The sequence below is a fragment of the Polyodon spathula genome, chromosome 3 (assembly GCF_017654505.1).
Source record: "Polyodon spathula isolate WHYD16114869_AA chromosome 3, ASM1765450v1, whole genome shotgun sequence".
Taxonomy (NCBI): domain Eukaryota; kingdom Metazoa; phylum Chordata; class Actinopteri; order Acipenseriformes; family Polyodontidae; genus Polyodon; species Polyodon spathula.
This window is the reverse complement of record NC_054536.1, coordinates 72,369,812-72,385,259: the sequence shown is the minus strand read 5'-3', so window position 1 is coordinate 72,385,259 and position 15,448 is coordinate 72,369,812. Positions and strand designations below refer to the sequence as shown.

The 15,448-nt window shown below is 34.5% G+C and overlaps 1 protein-coding gene across 1 annotated transcript; it reads left to right on the top strand.

Annotated features, from left to right (window-relative positions):
• Positions 1 to 1,597: 1,597 nt before the first annotated feature.
• On the top strand, positions 1,598 to 10,214 carry ttpa (tocopherol (alpha) transfer protein). The gene is made up of 5 exons (XM_041245842.1): positions 1,598 to 1,960; positions 3,607 to 3,760; positions 6,681 to 6,874; positions 9,525 to 9,635; positions 9,720 to 10,214. The coding sequence occupies exons 1-5, from the start codon at positions 1,769 to 1,771 to the stop codon at positions 9,939 to 9,941; spliced, it is 873 nt and encodes a 290-aa protein (XP_041101776.1). The 5' UTR covers positions 1,598 to 1,768; the 3' UTR covers positions 9,942 to 10,214.
• Positions 10,215 to 15,448: the final 5,234 nt, after the last annotated feature.

Sequence of the window (15,448 nt, the reverse complement as noted above, 5' to 3'; positions counted from 1 at the left end):
CTGGTAGGTGACGTAATCACATACAAAGACATAAAACCGATATATGCTCCTTGCAAAGGAGCCGGCTCTTTTATACAGCAGTATCGGCGCTATGCTTTAGTGCGAGAGATCCCGGGTTTTTGCCTGCCCTCCGCCTGTGTGTGGATTGCCTCGTCCTGTGTGATGCGCCTGCCTGCGGGAACCGAGATCGCTACAATAGCATTATTACATCATTGTTAATAGTAGATGAAGAAACAAAACTTGAATATCATTGCTATGTGATAAGTGTATAGGCAGTAACAATTATTATTTTGTGTAATGGTCCCCTCTCAAATGCTACAGGAACGTAAACAGTACATTGATTTCAGCCCAAAATAAGACTGCAAGTGTTTCTTGTCTGGTAAAAACCACAATAGCAATAATGAGACCATATGCTGGTCCTTTTTTAAAATAGATATTGTATTGTTATTTCAGATGTTAAAACCTGCTGGCTCCCTGGCTTGAATGGGTGAAGTTTGGTTATTTAAATGGGTCCCAAGTCCTGGTTTTATTGTTTTTATTAAAACTACATGTAGTACATTGTCTGCAGAAATCTACACAACTGTGTGTATTATTCTGGAGATATCACTAAGAATGCCTATATTATCATGTCAACATTGAATGTCTATTAGTCTGTTAAAATCTGTAGAAATGCCTGTATTATTTTAATATAAGCTTTTATTTTTTATTTATTTTTCCTTCCAATTTTGGCTATGAATATTTAGAACAAATTGTATAATTGAAGAGTCATCAAACAACAAAGTATTTTAGCTTTTGTTAATGTTCACTAAATGTTTGTATTTTACTTTTTTTTTTTTTTATTACTTTATAGTATAGGGTGCTGAGATTGAAGGTAGGCATGGGAAAGACAAAACAGGCCTTGTAATGTTAAACGCGCTAATCTGCTTGTAAAAACAGTTGGGCAAATAAAGGAACACCCAGCTGTAAGGTACAGGCCAAATGGCAAACAAAATAGTATCATTGAACAGCCAGGCCTTGCTCCGCTTGATCATGCGCACACAATTGCATTGGTGTTTGTAGTTTAGAGGTTATACCGTTTTTGTTAGCGACCACATATACATGATGACAGTCCTGTAGTTAGAATCTGAAGCTTTCAGTCTTTGTGATTGTGTATGATATTAGCTTGTAAATGTATTACGTAACATTTCTTTATTGATTTCACTCGTTTTTTTTTTTTGTTTTTTTTTTTTTTTTTTTGGGGGGGGGGGGGGGGGGGTATTTATTTTGCCTATGATCAATGATATGATAGGACTTTTGTATATGGCTCGCTTTGTTTTCTATATTTGTCGATAGTGTTTTCAGTTGCTTTATATTCAATATAATACACATTATTCTAAAACACTTGCCTTGCATGTTATTCTTACTATAATCAGAAATAAAAGTTATTCCTATTTGAATTTTGCTAGAAAAGCTCATTGGCATGCAGAAAGTCTTCAGCATGCCTGCTGAATGTCGAATAACTGATTCTAAATTCTTAAATTCTGGGTCGAAGTTCAGCCATCGTTGAATGTTTATTTATTCCCTGCGGCAAACAACCGTAAGTGAAAGCCCACTTGAGATTGGCATGTTATAAGACCGCTGCCCTGTTCTTCTGAAACACTGTTGCACTGACAGTTTTCATGTGTAGTGTTGAAGGAAAGGGACTGTTGTTTCACCTGCAGTTTCTGAAGACGGTCGTTCTGCGTCTTTTTTAGCCAACATTCTCAAACTTAAAACTTCATCCGGTGCTATGTCGGAAGGGGAGTCGGACTTGCCTGTGATACTGAACGATTTGCTGGACGACTCTCCTTTGGTACAACCTTATTTGATCGAATTGAGACAGAGGGCAGATAAGGAGGGTGAACGACAACTGGAATTAAGTGATACGTTCTTGCTAAGGTTTCTTAGAGCCAGAGATTTCAATGTTGACTTGTCACTAAAAGTAAGTAAGACTGAAAGCGGTGGCTAACATAATATTTTGCATTAAAAGATTATGAACAGTACCTGTCCAACCCAATAACAGATTCACAGGCAGGGTGAGGGGCAGGCCAGTTGAAAAGTGTTAAAGTATTATGAAAAAAAAGAAAGTATATAGGCGTGCTTGCTATAGTTACAGCTGACAAAGCAAGTGACTGGAGTGCCGGTATGTATTGTTTAATGTAAAATGTGTTTTTAATCTGATGTGTCTCACGCTACTTATATGTGTTTGATTTAGTGGGGGGTTTGCACTGAAAATTTTGGCAACGTTTAGAACAGGCACCATGCAAAATCTGCACCATCTGCATTTGTAGTTATTGAGCTTTTAACCTAAATTCATCTCATCACATCTCATCTAACCGACGGGACAAAATCCGTAATGGCAGTGTATCACAAAACACTGCCTGTTACATTTGCAAACCTACCTTGTGGAAGCTACACTGTAATACAAGTTAGTTAGTTAATTAATTAATTAATACAAACGTTTGTTCAAGGACACACTATCTACAGTTGTTACCACTTTAACATTTTGTTTTTAAATCTGACTATATTTGTACAGTACAGCTATGGCTAAATGTTTTGCATCACACTATAGAATTAATTAATGTTGCTTCATAAAGTCGAATGAAACATGCTGAATAATCTTATGTTAACATGACTTTCATACCACTTTTTAGTTTTCCATATACTGACAAAAATATCGACAAAAATGTAAAAAGTTGCCATTTTGAAAAATACAGTTTGAAGTACTGTACTACTATTATGGCTTCCAGTAGACTTTTGCGATATAATTTGGTAGTTTCTTTGATTACATGATGTCAAATAAAATATATACATTTTGCTCATATATATATATATATATATATATATATATATATATATATATATATATATATATATATATATATATATATATATATATATATATATATATGCAATCAGTTTCCTAAAATTTTAAAATGATGCATTACTTTTTACCATAGCTGTACACGTGTTGCTTTAGTGGCCATTGTTTACAGAGCATATATTTTATTTATTAATTTTCACCAAAGTGGTCACTAGAAATTGCAAGGGCTTCGTTTGAGGGAACTCCAATGGCAAAATGGGACTAAAACAATAACATTTACAATACACACACACACAACTAATTCTGTACATTAAGGATTTAAGATTAAGATCAATCCCAATCTGCATACAACACATAATAACTTTTCACCTTTGATGCTTGAATTCTTAAGATTTTGGAAGAATAACGTTTTTTGCTTTTTGGCTCCACTTCCTGTAATGACCATACATGAAACTAAGTTTAAGTCTACACACAGAAAATATTCTAATTTTAGAACTGTAGTAAATTATCCAAATGGCATTATCTAAAATCTACAACAATTGATACAGCATGGCTAATTGTATTAAAACACAGTAAATAATAAGCATTGCAATCAATGTGAGCAGAGGTCCCTTTTGTAAGGCAATTTTGCATCCCAGGAAAGTGAAGTAAACCCAATTTCACCAACGTAAAAAAAAAGAGAAAGATTCAGTTAAATTAAGCCATAGTTTAGTTTTTGGATCAGCACATATTTACTGGTATGTCCTTGTACATTCTCTTCACAGTTATTGATTAACTACCACAAGTGGAGGAAAGAGTGTCCTGAAATAAGCGGCAATCTGCATCCATCCGCAGTCCTTGGCTTGCTCCGTAATAATTACCATGGTGTGCTTAGGTCACGAGATGCCAGCGGTAGTAGAGTTTTGATCTACAGAATTGGTTAGTACTTTATTTTAAAGGGATACTTTTATATACGTTTTCACAAATGTTATTTTTAAAACCTGGTTATACCCAATACTTTTGTCTGTTGTTGTTTACCAGGCTTACTCACTCTGTCAGCAAAAAACAAAAAAAAAAAAAAAAAAAAAAAAAAAAAAACTTTTTCAACCACTCCCAAAAGGTAAAGTTATTAAGTTTGGAAAATAACCACTAGGGATTTGCAATTGAGATTTCTGTTTCCATTTAAATACTCAGTTGACACACCTTCAGGCATGCAGAAATCATGGTAAATAATGATCTAAGCGGATAACAATCACGTGCACACATAAGAGGTTAATAAACAAGTAAGCATGCTTTATATTCTTAACATGTAGATGATGTTGTACATATTCCTGCAAATTGGTGCTAGCTGTGCTGAGTACTTCTTGATTTAGGTCTTTGGTGTCACAACAAACACACTGAGTACTCTTGGGATTGCATCAAGAGCATTTTTAAGCTAGAGTGCCATGACTTTTACAATCACATAGCTCCAAAGCTGCTCAAACCAGCTTGACAGGCATTGCCAAGCATTTGCTGTTTGAAAATACATTGAATTCTGACCAACACACATGGGCAAAAAAAAAAAAAGATGTTGAAGACATGGTCATTCTTTGACACTTTCTCTCAGGTTTTCATTGTTGAGATTAAAAATTGAAAATGTCCCTCATGTGAACATAGAATGCCAGAAAAACAGTCTGTATTTTGAAAGCAGGATAAAGCCCTGGTATGTTACCACAGTAACTGTTGTCTTTACTGGCAATGTTTTGTAGTAGTCATGAAACCATCATGGTTGATAAAAAAGGTCTTTACTGAAAGTTGAAGCTTAGTGTTTCTTGAGATATTGGGCACGAGTACTGACATTATATTTTGAGAACTAACAGTCTAAATAAAAATAATTCTATAGCCCTTAGCTGTTGTTCAGTTCACTGTGTTATGTAGATTTATTTAGCTTTTCTTTATAAATAGCTTTTCTATTTATGGATCATAAATAAACTGGGGAATAAGATTGGTAACATTTCTGAACTTTCACCTGGGATCATTTGACATTAGAAAGATTATTTGTCTTATTGGTGTCATAGTGTGTCATGCTCCCCAGAAGTTATGAAATTAAGATCACATACCTATTCATACCAGCAAGCAGTACAGCCAGTACCTGCAAACTTATTCATCTACACTAATCGTGTCTTTATAAGTACCCCTTTTCAACTGCAAAAATGGTTGTGATTCAAGTACAAAGGCATTCTGGCTGCAAGTCTAAGAAGCATGTGTAATATTAAAATAACAGATTAACTTAATAATATGTTTGTGAAATGAAAGAGCTGCCAGCTATCACAAAGATCATTTCTTTAAACAACAAATACTTGGCGTTAGGATTCATAGGGTAAAGCACATACTGTAAAATGGTAACTATTCAGTAGTTTGTACTGAGGAGGGATCAATCTGATATCATTTGGGTTCAAGTGTAGTTAGTGTCTCAAATGTGTTACTTGTTTCAAAGAGTTTTTTTTTTCTGGTTAAAATGTTGCAGTCTAAAATAAACCCTTTTCTTGTCTTATAAAAAGACAAACATAACATGCCAGTAGCACAGTAATACTTTTTGTTATATTGTCTGGTAGCCTGGAACCTACTGCTGATTGAAAAACAGATTTCTTCTAGTGTCTCAGAAGAGTTGATGCCAGATTGGCAACTTTCTGAGAGGCAACAAGCACAATGTTCTATTGGTCTTCCTGTTACGTCACACTTTTGCAGGAGCATCAAAGGTGCCTTGGTATTGGGTCAAGTTTGAGGATGGACTTTCCATATTATAAAAATGAAACATTTGACAGCAGTCATGTGATACAGCTGAACTTTCAATATAAACAACTCCAATAAAATGTGCCAATTACTTTTATCTCTGACCTAATATGGCTGCTATATTACAATCTTGCGGCTTTGTTTTCCAGATGATGACCAAATGCCAAGATACTGGCTTCCAGTCTGATACAAAGCATTTTATGATTCTCACTGTCATGTTTGTTTGTGTATCATCCAATAAAAAATACAGCTATCGCCAAAAGCTTTACATCACAGTGTCGAATTAACTAAAATCTAATTGCCGATTGGTTATATTTGATTCCTTTTTGCACTGAGGTACAGTATTCTAGAGATATTGACATTATGATATGGAACTGTGGATGATATATAATACAAGCACTATTTTATCAGCATTTGGTGGTTCAAACATGAATTGGTAAGTGTGTGAACTAAAATGTATGTAGCTGCAACTGGCAGGCTACCCAGGTTTGCATTCCATTGCAATGACTCAAGTTCATCCCACAGAGACTTACTTGAATTACTAGATGTCAAGTTTAGGGAAGTGTTTTGAAGTCCATGGTGTTGTATACAAATCAGTCTCTGACCTATTTAACTAGCTTGGTAAAAACTGAAAAAAGTTTTTTGCTGTCAGAACTGTGCCTCGTGATGCTCAGATATGAGTGCTGCGTAGCAGTGGCTTGTTCAATTGCCAAATCCAATTTCAGTTCTGGTCCTTGAAAACTTGACTAAATGGATGAATCGGGAGACCTTGATGGCATTTATTTATTTATTTATTTATTTTTGGCAAGTCGCAGGTTCAGGAAAAGTTTTAAGATTGCAGTATTTTTATTTTTATTGTTGTCAGTACTCCAGTGTCGCTGTAAAGTCACTTTGCACTGTTGGCGTCATGGGAAAAACATTGCATGTGGAGAACATATTAATTATTATGATGTTTGTAGCAACCTATTGTATAACCAGTATTGTAATACTTAAAGACATGTGATCAGTGCTATACCCCTTTATTTTCTTATATTTCTTAACAAATAAATTGTAGTAGAGTAAATTTTTTAAATATATATATATATAGGCCAGTGGAACCCAACGCACCACACAGCCTATGAAGTATTTCGTGTCAGTCTCATCACATCTGAACTGATTGTCCAGGAGACTGAGACACAGAGGAATGGACTGAAGGCCATCTTTGATCTCCAGGGCTGGCGATTTTCTCATGCTCTTCAGATAACCCCCTCTCTGGCCAAAAAAATGTCTGCAGTACTTACAGTAAGTTTATTTCTATATCTCTGTTTATTATAACATATCAAAAAAAAGTTTATTTAAATATTTAAACTATTGAATGTAATTTGCAGAGGGTTGTTTTTAAAACGTATTGTCATTTTCTTAACTATTAACCTGGTTTGCTTTTGTAGATTAACTGATTCTGTTTTGCTCTGATTTTCTTTTTTAGTTTCAGAGCTTGAGATTAACATTAGTTACCAAACTATTACCTAACCAACTTAATGTGTAGGTTTTTATTTGTAAAGTAATACTTTTAAAAACAAGTAAACTAACAGGGATGGAAATTAGGCACATGTTGCATAGCAGCTTTATCCATTCCTGGTCTTATTAAGAATTTAATATGACACAACTGAGCTTGTAACCTATACACTGTGGCTGATTAAGCTCATGTTAAAACCTGGAATGGGTTAACCTGCTATACATTAAGTGTCTATTTCCATCCCTAACCCTAAATGTATCATTACTTTGTCCTGGGCACTTGATTTACTCTTGTAGTTAAAAAAAAAAAAAAAACATATCCAGTTACTGGTGGTATACATATATTTGCTGTCAAGGAATCCACTGTCATGTAATTTAAGAATTTGGATAGAGACATATCCACTTTTATTATATTTTGCGCCCATCATAAAATGTTTTATTGTACATTCATTTTTTAATTTTTGTATTTATTGTTATAGAAAGTATGTCATGCTTGCCTTTCCCAATTTTGCATGTGTGTGTGCTAAGAGGAGGTTAGTTAAAAAAAAAAAACCAAAAAACAAAACAAACCATTCTGCGAAAAGCTTGGTTGAGGTAACCTTGACAATCTAGTTCATCCCATAAACGGCAATGGTGATTGGGCAAACCCATGAGGTGTGTGAAGTTTCTGTACTTTGCGATCACACACAAAAAACATTTGGTTGAATTTTATTGGCTGATTACTGATCACGTTATTAGATCAGGTATTTAAGCACCAGTTAATGATTAAATTATCATCTTCAATGACCTACTTTATCTTTATCTTTTTTTCTTTTTTTTTAATCAAGGCGGTTTTTAGTATTTACAGAGAAAAATCAGTAGAAATTATAATACTTTCATTTGGTAGACTATCTTTAAAAATATAACTAAGCCAATGAGGACAATTTGACATGAGAGAAAAAAAAAAAAAAAAAAAAAAAAAAAAAACTTAAAATTTTCCAGTAAAATATTCAGTTAATGTACAAATGTAGTTTGTAATGTGGGTAATTATGGTCAGGTCACAGAACTTTGGTATCTTTTGCAGTATTTAAACATAGATGCAAACTGACAAGTAATAACAAACAACAATATGAAAACTTATGATTATGCATTAAAAATGTTATATCAATACTATTCTACAAAACCAATACACACTGGAACATATGGTATTCCCAATTTATGCAACAAAAGGACTCCTTTCATATTTTTATACTATTCCAAAGTACTACAAAAAAAATAAAAAAAAAACTAGATATGTAAAAAAAAAAAAAAAAAAAGTTCTTCTAAGATGATATTGATAAAGACATCCAGGTAAAATGTTTTTTCAAATAATTATATTACCTTATTTTAGTATATGTAGTGCTATCTTTGTAAAAGGCAGAATACATAGGGTGTGCACAATTAAATACATTTCTCACCCAATTATCATTCATGGCATTTGTTTTGTTTTTGTTTGTCATTACATTCTTGAAACGTTTGAGCCGAGCATTTTCTCTATTAAAGACCACTAGTTAGTTCCTCATGAGGGCTTTTTGTCTCATTAATGGAAGACTCTAATTAAGAGAGACTATTGAGTCTCGCTTCTTCACCTGTACAAGCATGCTTGTATGCAAATCCGTGATACAGGTACTATACCAATCTAAACAATTTAACAATCTCCAGGTCACCTTATAGTAAAACGAACTTTTAATTAATAACAGATTTTTTAAAATTGGTTTTATTTTCTGTTGACTGAAATGCGACCTCTAGTGGCAGAGAAAAAAAAGTTCAGACTTGAAATAACTTTTTTTTTTTTTTCATAAACCTCCCATGTTTATTGTGCATTGCATGATGAATTGAACTAACATTAACCCTTATAGGTACAACTCTCTTGGAATGTGTTAGGGGATCTAGACTTCCATAGTCTTTGACCTCCTAGTATTGTATATTGTATGTCTCAAATTGCATGTGGAATGGATTTCTTTCAAAACTGTGTGAATAACTACCCTTTATATAAAGGTGCTGATTAGATTTGGGTTAGGGAGTTATCAATACCAATGGAAAACTATTTCAATGCTCAACCAAAAACTTAGTTTATATGAAAGTAAAGGTTGTAGGTTAAAAGCTGATAAGGGTTAGCCAGAACACTGGGTGCGGTCTTTCATGAGGTCTTCTGGGTGTTGTATTACTCTCTAGCATGCTGTCCTATAGCCAGCAGTTGTAATGTGACAGGTATATCAGGATTGTTTACATTTTATATATTTTTTTTTCTTTAAAAGGTGGTTTTTCAAAGTAAATAACCTTTAATACAGCTACCCTAAACTTTGAAATGGATGGGATTTAAAATGTGTATATTATATTGAAGAACTATGACCATAAAAATAGGTAAAAATACTTCACACTAAAACCTAATAAATATTTTTATATGTTGTTTTTCCAGGATTCCTTCCCACTGAAAGTGCGTGGCATCCATCTGATTAATGAGCCAATATTCTTCCACGCAGCCTTTGCTGTTATTAAGCCCTTTCTGTCAGAAAAAATAAAAGAGCGGGTAAGTCACCTTTATCAGGAAATTATTATTATTATTATTATTATTATTATTATTTATTATTATTATTATTGCTGTTGTTTTTAGATCCACCTGCATGGCAGTATCTACGAACAAACCCTGTGTCAGCACTTTCCGGCAAACATCCTCCCACCAGAGTACGGAGGCCAAGGACCCACAGTGGAGGAGCAGTGTCAGGAGTGGATGGAATTCATCCTTCAGTCAGAGGACCAGCTGCATAAACTCTCAATCACTACCTCAGACAGTGAGGCCACAGATCAGAGCCACCCATTTGCCAATAGGTCTTAATTTGAAGCTATAAGACATTTTTTAGTTTGTCCTTTTTTTTTTTTTAATTGCCAATTCATGAGAGAGAATGACACACGTCATGAGGTAAAACCAAGCAGTCAAATGCTGTGGATAATGCCTTCTTTAGTGTATCAGGATAATTTGAAAACTCTCCTTCATATTCCTAGCTCAAGCGAGCAGATTAAACAAGACATTTGTAGCTATCCATTTTTTTTTAATTGTTTGCATGGATATTCCTTTGTATGGCAAATAAGTGAATTTCTCTACTTGGCACATTATTTATACCATTGTCCCACAGCAGAAATAGTTAAAGATATAAAATTATGCTGTGAATAAAGGTACAGTCTTATTTCCCTCAATCCACAAGGAGTGTCCTGTAAAGTTGGAGTTTGGACTTAAGCAGAAATATAAAAATGTAAATAACCCACTGTGACAAATTTAAATTGTGTTTAACACTCATTGGGCCTCATTTACAAAAGGGCACTAGACATTTTGGTGCACCAAAATTCCAGTTAGTGTGCGCATTATTGATTTCCGTGTTTACTATTGCAATTGTATTCATTATTGCGTGCAATTATCATGCCCACTAAATTTAGTGCTTCACATTATGGTAATCAGAGTGAATATGTGCTTTTTTTGGTAATGTATGCTGATACAGCTTATCTCATAATAATGAGATGAGCTGTATTGACATGGCATTTACTAAAGGGCATTCATTTTAGTGCGCGCATTAAAGTGATCATTAATTAGTGCGTATGGAAACCAGGCTTTAACCACTCATAGGTGCTCTATTTAAACCTCTTTCTGAGCTGGAAACTAGTGAGGTGCAATTTGATTCGTTTTAATGACTTCGATTTGTTTGATTCATTCAGTTCAGTGAATCAATTCAACAGATTTGTTCATTTGATTCACTTATTCACTTAAGCGAAATAAGTACAGTAGTTGTGCTTACACTTCGAAAATTGTATATAGTTAAAATAAAATAAAGTACTACATTTTAGTAAAAATCCTTAAGGAGAAAGCTTTAGAGTATTAACTATTTATTTTAAACTGTCATTCAGCTTTAACTGCAACCTATTTAATAACCTGCAATTTACAAAAAAAAAGAGTAACAGCTATAGTGTATGAAACTAAGAACAGTCAATTTCTTAGTTTCCTTTTTATACAGGATTATACAACGAGGATCGCACACACAGCAATAATATGTGTTACGTATTCTGCCAGTTGATCTTTTTATGTGTCTTCTCGTGGGATCAGGCAAGACTTCCAGGGTTCCGATACATTACACTGCCTTGTATTCATATCTTCTGTGTGTGTGTTTGCATATCATTATTATTTTTTTAGGTTTGTGTTCCTTCAGTCTTTTTACTAAGTAAAATCAGAAGAGTATCATATTTGTTCAGTACACTAGGATTTCTCCCAAACTGTGTTTAGTTGGATTTACACACACACACAGGCTTCCTGTCATTAAAAGCTGTAGCTACTTATGTGTATAATACAAGTGCATGCTCTGCCAAAGCTCACTGGGAATTTTATTACATTTCCCACACAGAGGACAGGTTTACAGGATGTGAAAATGGGCTTCCACTAGGTTGCTGGCAATTGGGATGGGTGCTACTGATTGTACTCACATAGCACTGTCACCCCGATCCATGGAGGTAATGTCAACAAGGAAGAGAATTGAGGCTACGTCTCATAAATCAATATTTCTCGAGTAAGCAGAACAAAAAGAAAAATATGCCATTGCACAACATGACTTTTATTGTATATTCATTAAAAGAGAAAGGTAAGCAGTGCAGTTTCACTTTGTTGCCTCTGCCTGACTCCTGCTGAGTGCTGTGTCTGTTGATTGCTCATTTTTAGTTAATGTAAGTCACTTCCAACTTCAGAATAAGCTACAGACCAAAAGATACGCTTGGGGCTGAGGCTTTTTATATAAAGGTGGTCAAGTGTCTCGAACGTTAAATTATAGCTCGCACTACATTTGGTGCCCGCGCTATGGCATGTAGATTAGCCAAGTAGTGTGCAACTAATATTTAATGCGTTCTCTGTTGGGGCAGTAAATTTAGATTTCTCACACGTTAGGCTCACTGTGTGCGCGCTAACTCTAAATTGAATGCCCTTTAGCAAATGAGGCAGAAGATGCTGCTGTTTAAATTTGGTAAAGAAGCAGAAATTATTGTAGCCGTTAATCAAATCTAAATGCAAAGTGGGTGGATGGGTGTGAGGTTCTGGGTTGAGGAATGTAAAAGACCTACTGCAAAGCCATGGAGATATCCTCATAAACACAATTTAGAAAACCACTATCCTACTCTGTTAATGTGCCTAAACATTCTAAACCAGTGTCAGTGGCTCCCTCTGTCAATTACATAAGTTAGAACAGTTTGAAAATCCCCAGCATAACACACTGTTTTTCATATTTCACTTGATAGGTTGCTGCTAGGGAATATCTGTAAATTCTTAAAGGGAAATTTGTGTTGTAAACCACCTTTCATAACCAAGACCCCCTTTGAAGTGACTTGGTCTACTGTGACCTCCTAGTACACCCCTTATTACTATATTATAGAATTCATCTATGTAGATTTCTTACTTTTTTTTTTTATTATTATCAAATGGACTTTAATAACCACTGTCTAAAATGTGTACTGTTCCCTGAGCAGGTAAAACAATAAAGTCAGTCAGTCTGCTTGTGATGTGGTTGATTCGTAAGCCTCACACCCCCTGAAATATTTCTGAAACCCTCCAGAGGGTCCAGAACTCCAGTTTTAGAACCCCTAATTTAGACACTTTAAGTAGTGTCAGTCTGTTTCAAACACTATACAGCTATATGTGTGCCTTTCAGTATTATTTAGATTCAACATCTGAATGAGCAGAAATTACAGTAGTTTAATTGTTTGTCCTTTAGATCCCAGAATGATCAGTGGGTTCTATCTTATAAAATTAGAGGTAGAGGTGCAGGTGAATCTATAATATAGGCACACACATTGTTTTGGGATCTATGGTTTAAGGGAAGAAGTTTGCTGTGTTCCAGGCTGGCTTGTTATTGAACTCACTGTGTAATAGATGTGTCAACTCTTTCTATCCTGTATATAATACATGTTTTCTAAAAAGTGTTATTTTCAGGGACTGAAATAAACTGACAAAAATGGAGAAATGTGACATTTTCAATTCTAACATGAACTGTACTACTATAATGGTAGACTTTTACAATATTATTTTGTAGTTTCTTTGATTACGTAATGGTAAATAAAACATCTATGTACTGTATATGTATAAATTAACCCATTAAGCAAAAGACACAAAGTAGTACGTTTTTTTAAATTTTTTTAATGATTTATCAAGTATTTTTAATTACTGTACACTTGTGGACAGAGACACAGTATCTAATTTCTACCTTACACATGATATTTGTAATAATTATGCCATGGTTAACCCAATTGTATAAGTAATTGCGAATAATAAACATGTGATATATATGCTGAATGTTCACAATAGAAAAGTATAGAAGAGAAGCCTAAAGAGTTGAGAAGGAACACAACTCAGTAAAGCTCAATAATGGAAAAACCGAGCCTCATATTGGATTGTAAACATCATGAAAAGAAAAACATTCAAACAGTTAATATGTGCTCTATAGTGCCTTAAACATTTAAGATAACAAAAAAAAATGAAACAAAAGAGAACAGGGAAAGGGTGTGAAACCAGAGCTCTTGGGTCCAGCGAATGAACATGATTGTGGTGGAAATAATCTTTGTACATGTTGTTCCTGTAGTTCACATTTGTGTTATTGACATAGAGACGTTGCGCTTGTACATCGCATGTGTTCATTACATTTCTGACACACTGAATTTTGGTTAATTCTATTTTGTTATATATTTTCTTTGTATTCCTTATACCTCATTAAAAAATATATGCAGTATGTGATTTGAAGTGGCTTCAGTATTTCATATTTAAAGCATCATGAAAATTCTGATATTCCCCCTTTAAAATTGCGCCTCCACTTAAAAAGTAGTGGACCCTATTCATAAAGTTTATATATTGTTTGTTTTGTTTATAATAGCAACCCTATTTAATCTATCATTAAAAAATGAACAGAACAGACAGAAAATAAACGGTTGTAACAAACAAAAAACACAGGACACGGCACATTCGCCAAAACAAAAGAGACAAACAAAATGGACTAAACAAAACACGGTGAGCTGATACTTTACTTATTACTATTACAATTACCTCCGTCTCCAATCCCGTTCTCCACTCACCGAACACACAACCCCGAGTGGGTGAAAACAAGCAGCTTTTATGCAGCTGTACCGAGACTACTGCTAATCAATCATTCAATTGGAGTTGCGGTACAACTGCATGTGAATTAATAAAGTGCAATTCCCCGTGCTCACATATTATTACTTTTTACTTGCATGTGAAGTGCTGTGCAATCCTCGTGCCTAAATACAAATATACATTTTAAACACTTGTGTTACACAGACCTGTTTATATCCTGTGTACCAATGACTATACACCAACATTAACATATAACACAAAATACACACAGGGGCGGGGACTTTGCCACACTCAATTTAAAACAGAGCTCTTACTGTATCTCCAGCGGCAATTTTACCATTTTGTTTCGTGTTCTGAGGCAGCACAGAACTAAATAAGCCATAATATTGTTACTTTACTTTTTGAGCAAACACATAATTAATCTTCCGTAATGTTCAGTTGTTGTCTTTTTTTTTTTTTTTTGTTGTTGTTGCACACTCCTCCTGACAAAGCCTGATTTTGACCTACACAAATATTTTTTATAATTTCTAAATATAATAATAAAGGTGGTTATTTCACTATAGATTAATGGGTTTGTATGAAATGTCCCGGGAACCAAATGACTGGTATTATGGGCATTGCAGCCAATAATTGTCACTGGTAGTGCCATTGGTCTATACAATGGATGAACCCGTTTTGTATCCAAGGTGAATATTTGTTGTGTTTAACTGCACTATTGGACGCAAAGTAGCACTTCTAAAGTAGTCACAATTCTTAGCTACAATCATTCAGTTAGAATGTAGTGATTTGTTCAAGTTTATAGATATACCAAGCATCAAAAGAAACTTATCACTATTATAACAAATTTACAAAATGTTTTTGGTTTCTTTTTAATCATTCGATCATGACACGCTTGAGTGACTATGACTGAAGCATATGCACTTAATCACATAATTAGTGAGATAGTTGATTGGACCCTGGATATGGAGTGATTACATCTGTTGAATTGCAAGCTTGAATAAAAGGAAATCACAGAAAAAAAAACAATATGTCACGTCTGTCAAGACAGCAGCGCCTTCATGCAATCGACATATTGGAGGCTGGACTAGGGCCTTGTACTGTGGCTTGCCGTCTTGGGTGCTCAGTCAGCAGTTTCAAACCTGGCGAGATGGTATAACCAGAAACACTCTGTCAATGACAGGCCACGAACTGGGAGATCAAGAGTCACACCACCTGCCCAAGATCGCCAGATC